At 42.3% G+C, this 21,875-nt stretch overlaps 2 protein-coding genes across 7 annotated transcripts; both read left to right on the forward strand.

The window, feature by feature from the left end:
- Window positions 1–34: 34 nt before the first annotated feature.
- LOC134195014 (death-associated protein kinase 1-like) lies at window positions 35–10,389 on the forward strand. Its single transcript, XM_062664013.1, has 11 exons — window positions 35–112; window positions 2,007–2,108; window positions 2,165–2,260; window positions 2,317–2,415; window positions 4,869–4,970; window positions 5,080–5,175; window positions 5,237–5,335; window positions 7,142–7,204; window positions 7,266–7,922; window positions 7,983–8,171; window positions 9,028–10,389. The coding sequence occupies exons 1-11, from the start codon at window positions 35–37 to the stop codon at window positions 10,168–10,170; spliced, it is 2,724 nt and encodes a 907-aa protein (XP_062519997.1). The 3' UTR covers window positions 10,171–10,389.
- Window positions 10,390–13,923: 3,534 nt separating this feature from the next.
- On the forward strand, window positions 13,924–21,504 carry LOC134183999 (drebrin-like protein B). Of its 6 annotated transcripts, XR_009970623.1 has the most exons (14): window positions 13,924–14,066; window positions 14,348–14,460; window positions 14,586–14,660; window positions 14,720–14,860; window positions 15,164–15,239; window positions 15,348–15,435; window positions 15,498–15,559; window positions 17,058–17,138; window positions 17,898–17,982; window positions 18,044–18,111; window positions 18,249–18,303; window positions 20,643–20,727; window positions 20,929–21,132; window positions 21,205–21,504. XR_009970623.1 is itself a non-coding variant. In XM_062651601.1 (9 exons), exons 1-9 carry the CDS (start codon window positions 13,937–13,939, stop codon window positions 15,879–15,881), a joined length of 834 nt encoding a protein of 277 aa, XP_062507585.1. In that variant the 5' UTR covers window positions 13,924–13,936; the 3' UTR covers window positions 15,882–15,905. The 6 variants fall into 6 exon arrangements, 3 of the variants coding, with proteins under 3 accessions (XP_062507585.1, XP_062507599.1, XP_062507593.1); XR_009970624.1 differs by lacking the exon at window positions 18,249–18,303; XR_009970625.1 differs by lacking the exons at window positions 17,058–17,138; window positions 17,898–17,982; window positions 18,044–18,111; window positions 18,249–18,303 and adding an exon at window positions 15,677–15,742.
- Window positions 21,505–21,875: the final 371 nt, after the last annotated feature.

The raw sequence follows: 21,875 nt of genomic DNA on the forward strand, positions 1-21,875 counted from the left end.
ATTATTGTCATTGCAGGGTGAGACTGCTCTAATGATGGTAGCAAGTTATGGTGATGATGAAATGGTCGACTTCTTTTTATCATCAAATGCTGATGCTGGACAGAAGAATGATGTGAGTGTATGTGATGCAGTTTGATGTGGTGATGTGTGAGTATGAGAAGTTATGTTTTAAAATGAATGTATTAATATCGTAAACTAGCAGAGTCCTTCAGCATTGTCCATGTAATACAGATGTATGTATATAAAGGTGTAGTGTGTTTGCTTACTTGACCATAACCTCGAAAAGGGGCTCGATGAAACACATGCAGCCAACAGCTGATTAGACTGTTCTTCTAGCTGAGCAGCCTGTTTTCCATCCAGGAAAGATGAGTAAGTATCTAGTTTGTAAGCAAGTTACTAAATTTCCATATTAAGGTAATGTCCTTGAAAAGGTTGCATTTTCATTTCCTTTCATACAATCATGCACTGCATACATTTGTATTTTCCTATTTGCTGCAAACTGTCATCTTAGGCAATCATTGTGATGCTTTGATGGAAAGAAGCGGCCTGCACACACTCAAATGGCAATAAGCCAACAGAGGAGGCAATGAAAGCCATGCAGCTAACAAATGATTGGACTGACACTGTTCTTCTTAAAAGGTTAAACTTGGACTGTGTGCAGAGTCTCTATGCCAATTGAGTTAGTAGTTTTAGCACACACACACACACACACACACACACACACACACACACACACACACACACACACACACACACAAAATGGACAAATGTCAATCCCTCCATGTCATTCGACGTCGACCTTAAGAGACAGGGCTTTCATGCGCTTCGTCGAGGCTTAGGGCTAGCGCTACAATCCACCTGGAGCTTGGGACTGGAAATCGAGTCTCACAAGTACCCGTCTGCTGCTCAGTGTTGTACAGTAGTCATGTCCACCCCAGTCAATGACCAGGTACTCATTTATACTCCTGAGTCAAGAGAAGCAATTGTGTGTAAGTTTCTTGCTTAATTAAGGAAATTATGCCATAGATTGCCATCACTGTGACTTGAACCTGCAACCCTGCAAGGTCCTGGATGTTTTCATTCTCCAAATGCACTCTCTAACAAATTGAGCTACAGGACCACACACACACACACACACACACACACACACACACACACACACACACACACACACACACACACACACACACACACACAAATAATGCCTTTTTATCATATTGTCATATATAAAACTGTGCTTGTTTTTGTCTAAGCTGAGTTGACCAGCTCTGGAATATCAAAGCCTTTCCATCAGTAATTAGCCAAGGTCACCGACTGCTATAAACAATCTCTTAACTTTCCTCAGTATTCGTCGTTTATTGGTGAAGTGGCAACACGACAACATTAAAGGAACTGTACCAGACCCTCTCCCACCATCTGGATGTTGAAAAGGGGAGGTTCTGGCTAAGCGAGACTAACCTGGATGGCCATACAGCTATTACACTTACACTTGCATTGAGACATCACAAACCATCATGTTTGTGATTGGCTCAAAATCAACGTCATTTCCATTTGCTTGGCCAACACACACATCTCAACACTAGCCTCGACACTAGACCTCCCTTTGCTTTCGGTGGTCCGACCGTGCGAGGATAGCAACGGGACTGTATCACTTGATGTTCTCTCCGAAAGCATAGGAACATCACGTGATACAGTCCCGTTGCTATCCTCGCGCGGTCGGACCACCGAAAGCAAAGGGAGGCCTAGTGTCGAGGCTATCTCAACACAGTACAGTACACATAGAAAGGGTCTCACCCCAATTATGGTGGCTTAATAATGTGCTTGTGAATGATATTTGATTTTGGAAAGTGTTGATTGTGTGTATGGTGGAGCAGGAGATGTAGATGAGTGTTTTAGTAGCAGACATGGTGTTGTATTATGAGTAGTGATGGATAGTCTGCTGGCAGTTGTATTGCATTGATTGCTTGTTGGACAACACATTGCTAATATGCATTGTATATGGTCAGGATGGTAGGACTGCATTTGATTGGGCTATGATAAGAGGTCACATGTCAATAGCTGGTCGTTTGTTGTTGGCAACTCAAAGAGTTGAAGGTGTTACAGTTGAGGTGTGTGACAGTCAGTTGTGTTGAGAGAATGAAATGAATGTATGTGTTGTGTGTAGCGTCTTCCTCGCTTGTTGCATTGGGCATGTAAATCCAAGAGTGTAGATATTGCAAGAAATATTATAGAAAGGCTGGGAGCAGCATGGAAGGATGACGTAAGAAATAGAATTTGTGAATCATTTCTATGACATTTATTGTATTGTTGATGCAGTGGGGACGAACTTTACTTCACTGTGCTGCTGAGGAGGGCAGTCGTGATGTGGTTGAGCTTCTCTTGGCCAACAAGGCAGATGCTGATGCTTCAGACAAGGTAGGTGTAGTGACAATCAAATATCAAATGTTAGGTAGGTGTAGCAACAATTATGTTAAGTTGGATAAACTGATCAAGTATTTACTAAACTGTTTTGTCTGCTTAGAAATGAGGTAAAGCAATTTGTTTGTATTACAAAATATGCATATTATTTGCTGTCTTGGGTATTGTGCTATTGACCAACAATTGAGATTTAAATTGTTGTAAAGTCTTAAAATAGATGTATGGAAATGTGAATAAAATGTAAAGTGCATTTTGTGTAAGACTGCTGTGGGGCTGTCGTTGCAGCAGAGGCAGTTATTGTATAATTGTATTGGTCAAGACTATGAATTAGAAGCAACAAAGTTGAAGCACGTATCACTAAATCTTTTCTATTTTCAACACTCAACAAGAAAAGCAGCCACTCTTAAGAGCATTGTAAAAGCACACAGTTGTCAGGAACAGATGCAATGTAACTCACTAGCTTGTGTTGGCTGGGAATGTATTGTGCTATTATTGTCAGGCATCATGTGTGGTCTCGATATAGACGTGTGAGTGGGTACACAGTGACACAAGCATATGTGAGTATGACATCTACACGTTGCTTTTTGGGTGACACAAGGATGTACATTTTGTGGTCTCGAGGCTAGCTGCTCTTTCACATAAGATTTTCTATTTGAAAATTTGATGTTTTCAACAAGCATGTTTTGTTGAGTAATGGAAAGGGGGTCACTTGTTCGGCTAGGTACTTTTGTTTGGACATTTACAGTAAATCTAGGAATGTGGCTTTTGTGACGTTGATAGAAAGTGGTTAAGACTGGAATAGGCATTTCATTTTTCTCTATCTATCTTTTCTGGAAGACACTTCCAGCTCTACCTGTTTCAATGCTGGAAGAGGGATGTGCCTACAATTGCGCAGCAGGCAGTCTGAAACCTTGGTGGTGTTCCTGTTTTGTAATCTCGTATAGGAGATGGTGGCATTTGGATGAGGGCATTCCCCTGAAGAGACCCCAGTATCTATGCACGTCACTGGTAATAAATGACACACAGCTCTGTGTGTACCGTTCGAGGTCGTGAAATGGGCATTTCAGATTCAGTGGAGATCTGCTCTGCGTTCTAGAGAAATTCAAGTCATTATTTATTTATTACATAAAATACTTATAAACCCATCCTGACCTTGTCCGAGTTGTTCAGTACTTGCAAGACCAATCTGATAACTACAAGAATTTAATCTCATTTCCTAACTACATGTTTAAAAGACACCAAGATGTTATGACGTTACTATAAAGTATGACATCATCAGATATGGGATTTTATCAACCACGTAACATTATTGCAGCTAGCAAATTTTCTAGTTAGAACAGTGACTTATTGCAAGTTACATCTGGTTGTTAATACCGTATTTCCACGCATTTAGTTGCATGCCAGTATAAGCGGAGATTACCAGAAACTTGCTTGTCAGACTTTGGTAACGATACTGGCATGCTGGTATAACGTGAGGGAGTGCTGGTAATGGCGAGGGAGCAACTACTAGTACACATGTGTTGTAATTCTACTGCAGACGCTCTGTCATTCGATTCGTTGGTCTAGAGAATGCAGCTTCCTCCGAAGTCCAGCTAGAAAAGAGAAAAGTCGAACAGCTAGAAGGTATCTAGAATGGATCTTCACAGTGTGCATAGCAGAAGATCATACACAATTGAAAAAGCTAGCGGTACTACACAAGTATGACGAGCTCGGTGTAAACACAACGAAAGTGGCCAGGAAATGTGGAGTGTCTCGTCTGTGCGTACAGGATGAGGTTTGAACAAGCAGAAGAACACACAGGGCTGACAGATAAGGAAGAGAGGAAGACAATGAAGAAGAGGAGGATGAAGACAGAGAAAAGCAAACATTATAGGGTTGACTATATACTACATCTAGATGGAAAAGTATGTGTCTTAGTGTTTATTTATGTTAGTTCAATCAATATCTAATAACGGATGCAGCATAGATCTATGGGTCCAGTTTACAGGGAGGTTGGTCAAATGACCTCTCTTTCTCTGGCATGCCGGTATACCCCCTGGTAATCTCCAGCTTAAACCGGCATGCAGCTAAATTCTCAGAAATACGATATACTAGAGAAACATTTGAATGTGAGACTTGAGTACAGATACGTGTCCAGTGTCACACGATGTTGTTTGCTGTTGTAGTCACTTGTAAATAGGATAGACACTGAACAGTTTGAGGAAGAGCAAATGTAGATGTGTGTGTTTGAGATGTAAATGGTAGACGTGATTTTATATTTTATGAGCTGTGGTAGCATTCCTCATCTTTATATTGTTCCTAAATTCTTGACATGGACGTTTGACACAGCAGGTTTTGTGTAGATCTACATAGTGATTTCATTTGAGTTAAACAGACTTAGGAACGCTTGTTAATGAAGTCATGTTGTGAGTGATATTTCTACTGACTAGTTGTTATTTTTTGTGTGATAGTATGGTGTCAAGCCTTTTGATTTTGCCTTCAAAAATGGTCACATGTCAATTGCTGGTCAGTTGTTTTCATTAATGCAGTCAGTTGAACATCTTGTACTTGAGGTGAGTAACAGTTAATTGTTTACAGTTAGAGAGTAATTGTATTGGTTTGTATTGTCTTTATGGAATTGATTTGCTACATTGATTCTTTTTCTTTGATTGTTGATAATAGGATGTGTGGAAGCTGCTGGAGTGGGCATGTAGGAATAAAGAAATGGATGTTGCAAGGAAGATTGCAGAAAAGTTTTGTCAATCAGTGGAGAAGGAGGTGAGAGTCTTCACAATACTGTTGATTATGTGTGAAAGATGTTTTTGTGTTGTGCATGCAGTCTGGTCGCACTTTACTTCACTTTGCTGCTCAACTTGGTCATCGTGATACAGTCAACTATCTGTTGGAGATGAAGGCAGATGCAGATGCTAAAGATAAGGTAAACAATATTATGAACATTTAATGTTTACTTTAACGTAACAGATGTGTGTTATTGAAATATTACATTGTATACCAATTGTGATGAACCACCATTTTCAGTAATTTTAAATCAACTTTCTAGTACATTATTCTTACATCTTTTGGTGCATTCCAGTATAGCTGAGGTGTACCAGTAGGTTGACCTTGTTTGCAAACTAAACCAATGTAGCATGCTGAGATTGTATTTCACAGTCTGCACATGCTCAGCGACTGTTTGCGCGCTTGTGGTAGGTGTGTGCACTCAAATTTCTTATTTTGTGACATCGATGCATGATTTCAAGCAAAGTTCTTGAATTACAGCCGTGGAAGTGAGAATATCTCACAAAGCAATTTCAGCACGCGGACAATCTCAGCACGCGGACAATCTCAGCACGGTTACAATCTGAGCACAGGACACCAGCATGCAGTACAGCGAGGTATATGAGGTTGATGAGGATGCAAGAACACTTTTGTGCATCTATAATTTAAAGGAGACCTGTGTGCTTGTCTGCCTGTCTGTCTGTATGTGCAGCCACCCGTATCTCCACTGCTCCATTTCAGACCTCTGCCGAATTGGCTCACGCATGCCAAAACGACAGGTAGAAGTGAACTTGTTGTCGTCTTCTGGACTTTTTTGACTGCCAATTGAGTTAGTAGTTTTAGCACTTTCGGAGTTTAACACACACACACACACACACACACACACACACACACACACACACACACACACACACACACACACACACACACACACACATACGTGCACACACACACACACACACGCACACCACACACGCACACACCACACGCGCGCACACACACACACACACACACACACACACACACAAACATACACCACACACACACATGCACACACACCACACACACACACACACACACACACACCACACACACACACACACACACACACGCACACACACAAGACGATGCGATTTCCTCCCCCAACCCACCTCCACTCACACGTGAATATCTCAGGAATGGCGAGTCAGATCTCCACTGAATTTAAACTGCCCGTTCTTGACCTCAGACGGTACCCACAGAATATGTCGTTTATTGCGGGCGACGTCGAAGAAGGAAAGATATTTTTTAGTATATCCAGGTCTGGCTCATGTCAGGTACAAGGTGTAAACACATAGCGTGCTGGAATACGGTCCGTGCATGCTTATGTGGTACAAAATGGCGTGGAGCAAGACGGAGACTCTGTCTTATTTGCCTTATCCGATTGTGGAGTGACCAAGATGTGCAAAACAAATATCTTGAATTCCATTGCTGCAACAGTCGCCTGGCGATAGATTTTCGTCTCGTATGAATTGTACAACGTCTCGCATATGTTCTATGCATTTCTCCATATGACTGTTGTAAATCCATAGAGAGAAAACACGAGCAGCTTGGCCTCTGTACATTGCAAACGTGAGCTATGACGATCTCAAGTAACTAAGGCACGTTAATGACACGCATTGGCTTGCTTCTACACGCTCATTAAAATTATTGGCTCACTTTTACGGACTGTGTTGTGTAAATGCTGGGCTTGAACGGCTCGATTTGGCTTGGCTCACTATGCATGCTCTTGTAAACGGAGCATCAGTACATATTATGTAGGTTAGATTACCATGGCTATTTGCCAACCTGTTTGTCCAAGAACTTTGGACCAAGCCAACTGTGATGCTAAATGTGGAGTTTACTGTAGCTGTGACAGCGTTCTTCATCATCGTATACAAACTTTAGGTATAAATTGTTACATCTGATATGTGTGTTTCATGTTTAGGATGGTAAGAGACCATACCAACTGGCTGATGGTGAACTGAGAAGACGACTGAAGAAAGCAATAGTGAGACGTTTATGTAGTGAGATATGGTGGTATGTGTAGAATGGATGGGTTGTATTGTCAGGATGAACAGAAGTATGCTGTTCTGTTTGCTGAGGGCACAGTGAGACCAGAAATCATCAAGTTGTGTTTCATCGGTTCAGAAGGAGCTGGAAAGACGACACTCATGAAGGCTCTCAAACGAAGATGGTACAAACGAATTTTTACAAACGAGAATCAAGCAGACGACCCTGATTGTGAAGAGGAACGTACGATTGGTATCAACGTGATGATAGCCTATATTCCAGGAGTGGGTCTGGTCTCACTGTGGGACCACGCAGGTCAAAAGCAGTTCCACAAAACCCATGGCCTCTTCTTCTCTGCATCCAACTCGTTCTTCATCTTGCTAGTGAGTTTGAGGAGAGTAAAGGAGGAACGATGGTGCAGCTATGACGAGTTGCGAGATGAGGTTCAGTACTGGCTCTCATTTCTCAGATCCAGTTTGGATGGAGAGTTTATACCCACAGTGTTGATAATGGCCAGTCGAGGAGATTATGATCGTGATGGTCAGCATGAGTCGCAGCGTTTGTTGCAGCGTGTGCTCGACTGCATTCGTGAGCTGTTCAAAGGCATGATCAACATCATTCAAGAATGTTTGGTTATCGACTGCAGGAGTAGTTCATCTCCTGAAATGGAACAACTGAGGAAATTGTTACGTGGTGTTAAGCTGCAACTTGAGGAGGTGATCAAAACTAATTCTATTGGACTTGTTTGCTAGCTAATTCAGATATTTATGTTACAGTCTGCTCCTCTGTATCCTCGTCTTTGTCAGCCAGTCGTGTCCAAGTTGCTTCCCTCTCTTCGTAAGAAACAAGAAGATCCATTCATGGAGAAGGCAACACTCATGGAGAAGATTGAGCAAGAAGCATGTCCAGGACAAGAGAAGAAGGTTGTAGAAAAGGTAGTCGGTTTTCTGGATCATTCAGGAGAGGTGAGATGACTAGCAGCTATTTAGTCATTCAGTGTGTGTGTGTGTGTGTGTGTGTGTGTGTGTGTGTGTGTGTGTGTGTGTGTGTGTGTGTGTGTGTGTGTGTGTGTGTGTGTGTGTGTGTGTGTGTGTGTGTGTCATCTGTAGCTTAGTTGGTTAGAGAGTTGCATTTGGAGAATGGAAACATTCGGGACGTTGAAGTCGTAGGTTTGCGTACGAGTACAGACGTAATTTCCTTGGGTAAGAAATTCACACCCAATTGCTTCTCTCGACTTAGGAGTATAAATGAGTACCTGGTCTTTGACTGGGTTCGTCAGCACGGCCTAAAACTCCGAGTAGCGCCGGGATCCCTACTTAGAAATAGGCAGGGGTGCTATCTTCGGAACTTTCCAAAGGGCATATCCATTTTGTTCATGATTGTGTGTGTGTGTGTGTGTGTGTGTGTGTGTGTGTGTGTGCGTGCGTGTGTGTGTGTGTGTGTGTGTGTGTGTGTGTGTGTGTGTGTGTGTGTGATTGCGAGGTATAGCATAACTTCCTTGGGCAAGGAACTTACACTCAATTGCCTCTCTTGACTCAGGAGCTTAAATGAGTACTCGTTCATCGACTGGGGATGGACAAGATCTCTGGCTTGGCATAATAATATTCTGCATCAGACGAGTACATGTGGTCCTTGGCATGTAGTCGCAGAACTCCGCCATAGCCGGTGCCCAGGATGCTCTGGCCAAGCTCCAGGTGGATTGTCAGTGCTTACCCAGAGAGTCATGGTAGCACACAGAGGCCTTGTTAGGGATGGGGAGGTGTCGCCGGGTGACGGGCTTAATATCTGTCCATTTTGTCTAATGTTATGATTTGTGTTTAGATTGCTGTTGTTGGTGATGTGGCTGCTCTCAATCCTGCTTGTCTACATCAATATGCCATCGGTCCTATTGTTGCTTCCAAGGATTTCAAGTGGCATGTCAAGTCAGAGGGAAATGATGGCACGGTAACAAAAAAAGAAGCAAAAACGGCAATCGATCATTACTTGAGAGATCACAAGATTGCTGTTCAACTCAACACAGATAAAGTTCTCGCTATCAACACATCTCTTGGTATCTGCTTCAAAGTGGAAGGCAGAGACGACACGTACATGTTTCCAGCTCTCTTGCCTTCTAAGGATCTGTCTGTCATGTGGAAGAAAGATGAGAGTAAGAAAGTGTATGTCGGTCGACGTCAAGTGTGCAGAAGTCAGACGACCATCTTCAGTCCATCTACATTCTGTATGTTTCAATCTAAAGTTTGCATTACTTTGGATCAAAAGGCAAGGCTGTGGAGGGATGGACTGATCTTATCACAATGCAGTACAGTTCATAATCTCATTGAGTGTTTGGTGGCCATGATAGATCCTGTTCGTTCTGTCGACTTTGTGTGTCGAGGAGGCAAGCAAACAGAAGCAGAATGTGTTTCACTGCTGGACACTGTCATGTCTCTTTGGAGAGATATGTTAGACAGCTACAGTCCGTTCACTAAATATCAGACTGAATATCTGAGCAGAAAGCATTTGGAGGAACACAAAGAACTAAAACAAGTCGTTACCTACTCTCAGAAGGAGATCGATGAAGCAAAAGCAAATCAAGAAGGAGCATGTGCTGCTGTCAAACAAGTAGTTGGTGATGAGCTGATGGTAGAAAGTCTTGGTGACCTGCTGGTTGTACCATCATCAGCTGCTAGAATGCCAACCACTACAGTTGTTGTCCATCCCACTGCAGTAGTGGCAGTTGTCATGAAGCACGGTTCATCTCAATGGTATTTATTTGGACAGAAATTAGGTTTCAGTCACGACGAAGTTAATTCCTTATGTCATGACAAAGTGACTGCAGATTCTAAATTGTCTGCAATTATTCAAGTGAAGACTGAACAAGTTGGTGATGTGAAGAAGATTGATGATCTGCTGTTGGAGATATGTGGACTGTTGCCAAGTCGAATTGATGGTGTAGTCAAGGAGGAGCTTGGACTTGCTCATTAGCCACATGATTGTAGTTGTGGGCATGATATTTTATCATCATAATAATAATAGGGATTTATTGATGAAATATTTATTATCAAAGCAAGACAGCATCGTGTGTATGATGTGTAGACTTAAAATATATATTATACATAGACAGGCATGTTGCTACATATTCATATTTATGCCTTTATTTTGCTTCCCTTTGTCATATACAGGCCACTAAATGTACGAGCATTGCCATGTACACAAACTATTTTTTCTTCAACTAGAGGCCATTGTAGGGTAGCCTCGTCCCCAGACTCTCTCTCTCTCAAATCTTGTCTGGTGCCTGGAAAAACACCACAAACCACGAAAATGCTTGGATGTCTCACTAATTGATAAAATGTCTTGCTCACCCATTCTCATGACTGCAAACACGCAAACATAGCCCCAATTCATGGTTCAATGTGATGGACTACACATGTGCTGTGACCATCACATCCGTTGCGTAGCTGGAAGTCTAGCTCGTTGTAGTCACAGTGTTGAATCATTAAATTTTATGTCCATTAATTAACTTATATAATAAAATGTAGAGTCAACTTGTGGCTGCAAGGTACGATGCAAGATCAGTCTGAACAGTTTTCCCTCGACAGCAGGCTGCAGTACCAAGCAACCACAGTCTTTACCATTAGGACAACTTTAAGGTTCCATAAACTTTAGCAAACACGCCATTCAAGTTTACATGCCGTAGCAAGATTTTTAATAAATACACATTTTCGTATTTTTTCAAAATTAATAACACCCGTTGCGCATATGCACCGGACTCCGAGAACTTCACACACGTTGCGACGGTCTTACTGCGCGTGCGTGACGTTGTCAAGCGCATCTGAAAAAGCAAGAGACGCATTTACACGACTATTTACAACGGTTTGCGCTCGATGATGCGAACTCCAAGTATCTCCAAGTGTGCTAGACTGCCGACTGCCGCCGCGTGGGTTTGACGACTTCTTCTCCCCAGCTGAGACGCTCACGCGCTCGCTTTGTCTCTAGAGGCTCTCTACTGATTGTAATCTATGTCTCTGTTTAATTTCAGGTACACGGACAAGCGCCTTCACAGTCAGTGAATTTATTCAACTTTGCAATAACCTTTATTGGTGATTAAAATATTAATTTCAATAATTTTTATGATTAAAATATGTATTTTTAATTTTTAAATTTTGTTACATTTTGTGTAGTCAACGGTAAGTGAACTCTTCAACTTTGTAATAATCTTTATTAGTGATAAATAATTTTAATCATTTATTTTATTTTATTTTTAAATTTGTCTTGTCAATTTGAACACAGTCAGTGATGACAGGTCTGTAACATTTGAAATGTGGATTGTGTGAGACGACTCAGATATGACCAAGTCGGAAGCCCATGCAATAACACTGGGGACACGCCCACTCACAACCCATGAAATTGTCAGAAACGTGGATATCTTATTACAGCCATACTGTGCCGTATACTGTGCATCATATGCACGGAGTATCTAGATACACAGACTGGCTGTAGCTCATAGTTTCAATGAGAAACTTGGACGAATGGCTAGAGTACCGTCAGTTCACTACTTGCTGGTTGAAATGCATGAGATGAGAGGTGTGATGCAGACGTGCATATGCGCAGGCCTGGAACTAACAGCCGGACATCGGACATTTTCTGACCAAAAGCAGCGTTTGTCCAGTGCTGGATGAAGTAGTAGGACATTGTGTCTGACCAACAAAGAGACTAAGATAATATACAAACGTGCCTTCACATGTGTTCTTAGGTGGAGAATTGCTGGTACTTATCTCAATATTGAGTCACTCAAACAAGATGTTTCAGTTAGCTACGTGTTACTTATTACTGTTATCACTAAGTGTGGCCCCGTATGTGTATATACCCCTTTCCAGGGTGCGCACCCGAATGTTTATGAGTGTGACCTACACAGAGCCTTACCGTTGGAGCGTTATGGTTTGCGTTCTGCCGTCTAAATTCTCCGCAATGTTTCATCAACATTTTAGAACTTAAGCCTTACAATATAGAAGAAACTGCAGGCATTCTTTCTTCAGGCAAACACGAATAAGCCTGGTCCACAATATGACGCCAACGCTCAGTTGAGCGTCAAACTTCAAAGAAACCGCCTCGACGTCGGCGGCATCCTTTGATGTTGACGCCGACGTCGACGCTGGAATAGGATTCATTTCTATTGTCGACGTCGACAATATCGACATCGGCGTCAATATTGTGAACCAGGCTTTCGTCTTGTAAACGTCAGTGTAGACAGGCATTCCTGGACATAACAGTTGTGTGTATACGTATAGGTTGTAGCCCATCTGTGTCTTCAAGATCAAGTCAAATCACGCAACTGACTCTGAACTAGCAGTGTAGTCGGTCTTGCAAGTCTGGGGGCACTCAATTGTGAGTGTATCTAATATATAAAGCTCAAATTGTCTGTGAGTGTGTGTGTGTGTGTGTGTGTGTGTGTGTGTGTGTGTGTGTGTGTGTGTGTGTGTGTGTGTGTGTGTGTGTTCACGTTTGGCGGCCACGTCTTTTGCCCGTTCGCAACCGAAATCGGCACGCACATTGGGCACGCACAGCGGAAGGTTTGCGTAAAACAATTAAAGAAATTATGCACCGGGTCCCCTCTCCAGGGGTCGACCCCCGCGTAAAATTTCTCGACAACGCACACGCTACACATTCCTGTTCATTCAAACACACGCCCATACCAGTCCTGTGTACACTGTATGCATCGTCGTCCTTCGCAAAGCTTCGAGCGATCGAATATCTCTTGCCGACGAAACTTACTCTTCTAGCACTTCTGTTTCTCTCCAAATTCTGATTGCATTTGCACCGAATCCAACCTACACGTTTTCTGCAGCAAGCGCTACACGGGGAGTGTGTCGATTTCTATCGAAACAAGTGCGAAGAACAAGATTCGAATTCATTCAGAATATCGGGAACCTCGCAACAAAGATACACGTGACGTGTCCACAGACCTATCTTTACACTACAGTATCTTGCCCGTACGAAGGACGGGCCAGGTATACTAGTTATGAATAATACCACGAAAGACAGTGTGATATGTTGTTTGTATAGTAGTGCTGCCATTACGGTTACCTCAAGAAGAGTTCTAGAGTAAAGCTCAGCAATATGTGGAGTCCACGCTCGACTCGGCTACTGGACTGGGCTAGTGGACTGGACGAGTGGACTGGACGAGTGGACTGGACTGCTGGACTGGACTGGACTGCTGGACTCCAATTCCTTTGCTGTCGCTTGTTTCTACGATGTCCGCTGCGAAGAATCAATGCATGCACTACCTAATCTTAGCTATGTCATATACTGTGCATTGATTTCATGACAGCCGGCTGAAGACAGACAGACTCGTGCAGGTCTGGTGCATTCAGGCGTAGTGACCTACTTGCGATATATATAGCCTAGATCCCAAGTATGAACACACAGAAAGTCGGAAGATGGCTACAGAAGTAACATCTCGCATGTGGCTAGCTAACAGCTGACATACGCAACCGTTCTTGTAAGCTGTACAGCTTGGTAAGACGAAACCGAATACGATCTTGGTTGAGTCAGACGATGAATATCGTGCTGTTGCAATCGAAGGATGTCCACTGAAAGTTTCTCTAGACATGGACAGAAGTAGAAGTAGGCTTCTCTATGTGCATGGCCTGCTGCCTTTGAGCCGTGACCAAGGATTGTTTCTTGCACCTGGGAGTGGGCGAGGTTGGTGCTCCCATGCTACTGCGCTTGCGCATTTACTCAGGCACAGTAAATGTTTATGTCAGAGATCTGTTGCGCATGCGTCGGTCAAATGTGTTTTTTTGTCATTTTTGCATTCGTTTTCAGGGCACTGTTCGGTTGTGACAAACAGACGAACGACCTAAATGTGATTGAGACTGGAGGTCAGCTTTTTATGCATGTAAAGTTTGCAGGGAATCGAGTTAGCTGGAAGAATGTACGCATGCGCAGTAGATAATATATTGGATTATTATGTATGCGTTAAAATTTAGTCTAAAATTATAAACTTTTGTATTAAATTTATAGTTGATATTAATTAGTATGTAACCCTTATGGTATTATTCTTGAATGTTTGGTAACACCAGTAGCAATATTTCTGCTGTAGACATGCAAGTATGGGCGTGGTTAAGTAATATGTATGAACGTTATATCTATTTCATTGCAGATGGGAGCATCGAGGAATTGGGCGAAGAGTTTAGCGGCAGTAAAATACAATACGGATGGTGCAAAGTGACCGATTCAAACACCAACCTGCCAAAGCTTGTTCTTATCAACTGGGTGAGTTTTTTAAGATCAAAACTGAAAAACACGTCTACAAGGAACATTGATATCAATGAATAGTTGCTACCTTTTAGTCATTTGTTGACTGGTTGTGTGTTTACATAATCGGTTTTTCTGTATAGTTTGGGGAGGCGGCACCGACATCACGGAAAGGCGTCTGTCAACATCATGTCAATGATATTGCCGGATTTCTAAGGGTTTGTGTGTTACATGCATATTTATTGCATGTTGTTGTGTGATTGTTTTGTTCTCTCAGGGTGCTGACGTGACCATCAATGCTCGTCACGAAGGCAACGTGGAGGAGAAGGTCGTATTAGAGAAAGTGTCGAAATCGTCTGGAGCTCGTTATGGCTTCCACAAGGAAAAGGCCAGACCAGTGGAACCATCCGGTCCAGTGGTACGTATGTATGCTGTATTTGTACTAAATGGGATGGGCTGTGGGTTGTGGTAGTTTGCAATACATTTTAAAGTCAAATATATTAATTAATGTAATAAATATATAATAATTTATTTTATTAATAATTTTGATAATTTATATAATATGTAAATATATTAGTTAAATGTAAATATATTAATTAATTAATTTTGTTCTCTGTAGTTTGTCTCTATTAGATGCTTGGCTTTTAGTTAAAATGTCAATGTGCAATGTGTATTGTACTATTTGTTTGCAATCGATTAGTGATTTGTGTGTTGCTTGCAGGGTTTGGTTTACAAGAAAGCCGACGTACGAGCTGATATTGATGCAAACAAACGAGACAAGTTTTGGTCTGACCAAGAGATTGAGTTGCTTTTGGTGTAGTTTGTCTGTCTGTCTGTCTGTCTGTCTGTCTGTCTGTCTGTCCATCTGTCTGTTTGTCTGTGTGTAGTTTTCTTGCTTTGTTAATAGAAACTTGAGAAGCAGTGCGTTCAAGAGGAACGTAAGGTAAAAATTGAGGAAGCAAAGAAGCGGACAGTGAAATCAAAGAGAGGGAGGTCTGTGCAATGGGTGGGATTGTGGTAAATTTTGTGCAGTCAGTGATTGCTTGGTTTGGTAGGCAAAAGAGACAACTTAGTGGAGAGAGAAAGCTGAACGTGAACGATCAATTGATGCACAGAAGTAGGTTGTGTGTGTGTGTGTGTGTGTGTGTGTGTGTGTGTGTGTGTGTGTGTGTGTGTGTGTGTGCACGCATGCACACACTACGTGTTGCTTATCTGTGACATTTCACGTGTCTAGAGCTCACGAAAGGGAAGGCTATCGTAGATGTGAAGAAGAAGACAGAGCACATTACGTTAGCTCTTTGTATGCTTCAATACAGACATTTAGTAAACAGCAGGAATGTGACAGACAGGCAGGTTGTGTATGCAGAAGTGTGCATGAATACTGGCAAGTGTTGTGTGATGCATCCGTGATGGAAACGTCATGTGACATCACGGATTGAAAGTCGGATGCACAAATAGAAATTGCAAGGGCAAACTCATCTTGTATTGGTCTACTGCAGTGTAATATATTGCTGGCATTTATAAGGGCATGCATTGATAAGTGAGGGTTAGAATGATGTGTGAACAAGACGTCTTGTACTTCATTGAGCATGCCTTTTGCCTGGTAGTTTTGAACATCCAGACCGTAACACGTTAGTGGGTGTGCAGTCAGCAAGTTAGATGTGGTGTTGTCTTTGAAAGAGTCGGATTCTCTAGAATAACTTGAGGACCAAGACGTCAATCAGGAATTGTGCTACTGTGAGGTAGTGGTGTAGTGTTGCTCTCATGGCACATTGAAATTGCTGAGAAGACAATGTGTAACATACGTTAACACAGAATTGGAGTAAGTGTAGCCTCCTGTGTGCAAAGCTTGGGTATTGCGATGTCTAAGGTTCTTTAAATTACTGGAAGTCTTCGAAATAGTTTGAGGCACAGATGACACTATACAGTTTACTAAGGGGGTGATTTACTAAGTGGCAAAATACTAAAGGCTGCATCACTATAGGGGTGAGGGGCTGAATTAGTGAGAAGGCGATTTAGTTAGTGAGGGGAGATTTAGAGAGGAGGTGAATCAGTGAGGGGTGAATAAGTGAGGGGTGAGAGAATCAGTGAGGAGCAAGAGAATCAGTGAGGGACGACGGATCGTCGAGGGTGCAACGGATTGCCAAGGGTGCAGCAGATCGCAGAGGGTCAAAGAGGGCGAGATTTGCTGAGGGGCATATTGCTCAGGTTGTGGGTGGATCGCTGGGGGGCATATTGCTGTATATCTCTGAGAGTTGAGTTACCGAGGGACAAAAATTTACTGATGGGCGAATTACTGAGGAGGTGTATTACTAAAGAGCACATTAAATAGGTACTTTACGGCACGTTTGCCTTACGTGTTCCATGACATAACAATGTCTAACAGCCACTATCTTATTAAAATATTTTTATATACTAAAAATTATTTGTTATCAATAGTTTGTTTGTAGTTATCGTTGCATGTTACATTAGGTATGGTGCATGTCTGTGATGTGTGTGTGTGTGTGTGTGTGTGTGTGTGTGTGTGTGTGTGTGTGTGTGTGTGTGTGTGTGTGTGTGTGTGTGTGTGTACATGTACACATTGTTGATCTGGTGTGTTATGTTGGCTGTTGTAGACAGAAGCCGAGGTCGCTGCTGCAGACGAAGCCGCTCGACAGGCACAGGAAGCAGCCGAGCAAGCACTAGCTGAACAGAGAGTAAGCCGAGATGTACGTACATACATTTACCAGCCACATCTTTGTATATCATATCACCTCGAAATGCCACAATGTTTACCCTTATGTGTTTGAAAGACCTTCAGCTTGTGTATGAGGCCATCCTTCATCCAGTGCCACACTAGCATATGATTTCAGTGTTTTGTATTGCTCGTCTGTGTGGCGCTCGGCATTTATCTGCATGGTATTCGCATCTCGTTTGTCTGCTGTTGACACGTCAAGCAAAAAAGATATTGAAATTCTTTCAAATTGTTTCTGTTTACAAATTTGGTTTGTCGGACACGTTTTCGTTGTGTATCGAGCATGTGTAGGGTATAGCTGGTATGTGATGTCTCACATGTGTAAGGGGGGCATTTATTCTAGGGTAATGGTTTTATGTGACTTTTTAATTAAAGGAAATACTTTGTACAGCAATAATGTTGATTTTTGTTGATTTTCTGAGTTAGTGAACTGTAGAATGCTGTTGGATGTTTTGTTTGTGGTGTTGTTTGTTTTTATTGTTTCTGTTTGTTTGTTTGTCTGTCTGTTTGTCTGCCTTTGTGTGTTTGTATGTGTTTGTCTGTCTGTCTGTTTCTCTGTCTGCCTGTTTGTCTGCCTGTGTGTACGTGTGTGTGTGTGTGTGTGTGTGTGTGTGTGTGTGTGTGTGTGTGTGTGTGTGTGTTTGTATATCTTTCTTTCTGCTTGTCTGTCTATGTGTCCGTCTGTTTGTTTGTGTGTATAGTTTTCTTACTTTGTTAATAGAAACTTGAGAAGCAGTGCGTTCAAGACGAACGTAAGGCAAGAGGAGGAAGCAAAGAAGCAAGACAGTGAAGTCGAAGAGAGGGAGGTCTGTGTTATGGGTGGGATTGTGGAGTTTTTGTGCAGCCAGTGATTGCTTGGTTTGGCAGGCAAGAGAGAGACAACTTTGTGGAGAGAGGGAAGCTGAACGTGCACAAGCAATTGATGCACAGAAGTGGTGTGTGTGTGTGTGTGTGTGTGTGTGTGTGTGTGTGTGTGTGTGTGTGTGTGTGTGTGTGTGTGTTGTGTGTGTGTGTGTGTGTGTGTGTGTGTGTGCTCTGTGTGTTGCTTGTCTGTGACATTTGACATGTCTAGAGCTCGTGAAAGGGAAGAATATTGTAGACGTGAAAAAGAAGACAGAGCACATTGCGTTAGTTCTTTGTATGCTTCATCATCTTCAGTACAGACATTTAGTAAACAGCAGCAATGTGACAGACAGGCAGGTTGCGTATGCAGGAGTGTGCATGAACACTGGCAAGTGTTGTGTGATTCATGTGTGATGGAAACGTTATGTGACATCACGGATTTGTGTTGTTGTTGTTTTGTATGTATTGTGTGGTGATTGGTGATTGTGGCATTGACAACATGTGGAGATAGAGAAAGGTAGAAGGCTGGTGGACAGACAGTTGCACAGGGAGATGGACAGAGAGACAGACGGACAAAGAAATAGACACATAAAGATAGAAAGATGGACAAACAAACAGACAGACAGAAACAGGAAGACAGACAGATGATAGACAGACAGACAGACAGACAGACAGACAAAGTGCAGTGTTGCTCATCTGACATAGTCACACACATTGATAAGGTCATCTAGTGAGAACCGTTCCTCCAGATAAATTCCAACCTCCAGCAAATATACACGATCTACAGACACACACTCGACATTCAGCAACTTTCTATACCTAGATGACATCACTGCTAGGTCATGGGCACAAGCTATACTTCCTATCAGGCATGGTGGTTTTTGGCTCACTTCTATTCAAAACCTCTCACCAATTGCATTTGTTGTCGGTTGGATTCAATATTTGCAGGTATTACCAAGTTGGTTTTCAGGGTTAAGATGACTGGTAGACACAGTGCTTAGTCAAGCAATCTCACTGAGTGCCCAAAAAGACACTATCAGTTACAAGTTGCAAAAGTCACGGAGTCCAGGCCAGACACTGACAGATCTACTACCTGACACTGAAAACTTACAACATTGACTGTCAGGAAAACTGGTCAGAGCACAAGTACTAGTGTTGCACATGATTGAGAACTCGTCAATGAAAGATGCTGCTTGTTTGAAGTCTCATCAAGGGGAAAGGTTGAGGAGTCTGGCTGTACTGCATTCCTAGTTCACAGAAGCTTGCACTTTCTCTGATTTGTTCTGTTTGGCAGCTTTTGTTAGGCTGGGTCTCCCAATGCCACTGCCTCCTTCAGTTGATACATGTGAATGTGGGAAAGCACTGGATGATGAAGGTTACCATCTGATGACATGCAAAATGAGTGGAGGAGTGGACCAGTTTGGACCCATAATTCCATCAGTTTGATCAGACTGTCTAAATCACGTCCATCTCAACCATATCATAGACCGAGACAAAGTATAGCAGCTTCCAAGCCAGACCTGATATCATCGTTCAAAATGCATTTGAATTGAATATTGAGCTGGATGTATCCATAGCTCACCCCTGGTGTCCTGACATCAGTCTAATTGCCAGCACAGAGCAGTGGATGAGCGGCTCTGAGAAGAGAGGAAAAGAAGAAGGAAACGTACAGCTCAGAAAAACATCCACGTGGCTCTAACCCTAATGTGGTCTTCCATGTGTTTGACCACTTTGAACATATGGGGTAAAGATGGACAGCAGTTTCTGCATCAGATATTCCAATGATCAAAAGAGACGACAATGGAAAAATCAACAGCATGGATTTCAAAACTTACTGGTGATGGCAACTGGCAATGACATTGCAGAGATGCAATGAAAGTGATATCAAAGGAAATTAGACAGGATGACATGCTCAAGATACTCATTAGATGATTTATACAAAAGTCCATTGTACAGTAGATAAGTTAGCACTGGAGAGATGGGCCTAGTGGTCGTAGATAATTTTGAGCTGAAGAGACAGTATAGTTTACAGACGGACAGACAGGCAGACAGACAGTAGGCCTGCACATATTGTGCAGACATTATATTGAGCATAATTGGTACTGACAAGCATCGAGCATAAAGCGAGCATAATTGCAAGGTTTACGAGCAATACATCATCGTATACTCATGTAATTGCTAGTCTGCTAAAGCAATATTAATATGGCGGAGAACTTGGAGATTGCATGAGGCACTGATGTTACAATAGAACAAACATTAATGAAAAACCAGTTAAGCATATTTTTTGCTGGAATGTCAAGCCAGTTTGTTGGCATTTCAAAACTTGTAGTTTGGTTTTGTTGTAAGTTTACTTTGTTTTACTTTGCAACAAATCACTTGAGCCAAGTTGTGTCAAATTGTGTGAGCATAATTTGAGCAAATTTGTACAATTGAGTGAGCACTGCAGCATAGCATAATGCAAGATAAAATGAGCATAATATGTGCAGGTCTAGCAGACAGAGAGACAGACAGGAAAGTGACATGTAGGCAAGTAGATTGAAAGTCAGATGCACAAATAGAAATTGCAAAGGCAAATTCGTCTTGTATTGGTCTACTGCAGTGTAATATATTGCTGGCATTTTAGAAAGCTCGCATGGAGCAGTTGGATGCTTGAAACTGAGAGCAAGAAGCGGCTAGCACACGAGAAAAGACGAAGGTTTAAGCAGCAGGTAAATCGCAAGTGTAACTAGTTTATGATTTATTGAAATATGCGATTGTGGTGCAGAATTGTAGCAATTAGTCGTTTATTTGTGTAGTACACACACACACACACACACACACACACACACACACACACACACACACACACACACACACACACACACACACACACCACATTATTGAGATCATTGTGATGTGTTTTTTTGTAGGGAAGTGCATTGAATAGTTTGCTCCAGTCATCACTATTCACGTGGCACTGGTCATTGCTATGAATTGATGTTCATGCATGTTGGTGTGGTTTGCATGCAACATGCTGCAAAGTAAGCTAAACGTCTTGCAAATGTATTATGGGAGACATCAAGTGTCAGTTCTCAAATGAATGTAAGGTAGATGAGTCTGTCTTAAATACAAAGGTTGGTTGTCTCTTAATGTTTCTAGTTACACAAAGCGGCAGTTGAATTATTATTGTGATTGTTTCTCTCTAGCAAGTGAAGATGATGAGAGAGGACACGAGCAGTAGGTTGTGAGTCTAGTCCATCATGGAGTCGTGCAGTGGATCAAGAGAAGCAAGCAGTCAGCAGCCCAGCCGTCAGTTTGAATAGTGGCAGAGTTTGCAAACGAGCAGACAGACTAGATGTGTAAGTTAGAGGAGAGATGGAGTGATAGTGAGGCGTCTAGATGAGGTGAGAGTATGAGAGTGTCCAGTTGTAGGAGGTACACTGTAGTGTTGAATTGAGTTTTGTTGAATACATTACTGTACTCACAAGTGCACGTGTCATCTAGTTGCAGAGCAAATAAGCAAGCATGTCTGCTATCTTTTCACTTCAAGTCGCTATCAAACGTACGCGTCGTTCTATCAGGGCATCGTACATGTCACCGTTCCATGAGCTTCAACAGCAACCACCTGACTAAGATGCACGCCCGCGTTTCTGTAAGCTTTCTCCAATACTGCAACTTGAGCCTCATAGCTAGGCTGAGCGACACCATCCGTTTTACCGTCTGTACCGAAAGCACCGCCACGTATGATGGCGTAGATGCCGTCATTATCAGCAAGAGCCTTTGATACAAGGGCAACATGCATAAAGCGGTGTTTTTGTGATGACGTGTGAAGGCCTTTAGAGCGGGATCAATTTACGTGTCAATTAACTTAAGTTGT

The sequence above is a fragment of the Corticium candelabrum genome, chromosome 1 (assembly GCF_963422355.1).
Source record: "Corticium candelabrum chromosome 1, ooCorCand1.1, whole genome shotgun sequence".
In the NCBI taxonomy this organism is placed as follows: Eukaryota; Metazoa; Porifera; class Homoscleromorpha; order Homosclerophorida; family Plakinidae; genus Corticium; species Corticium candelabrum.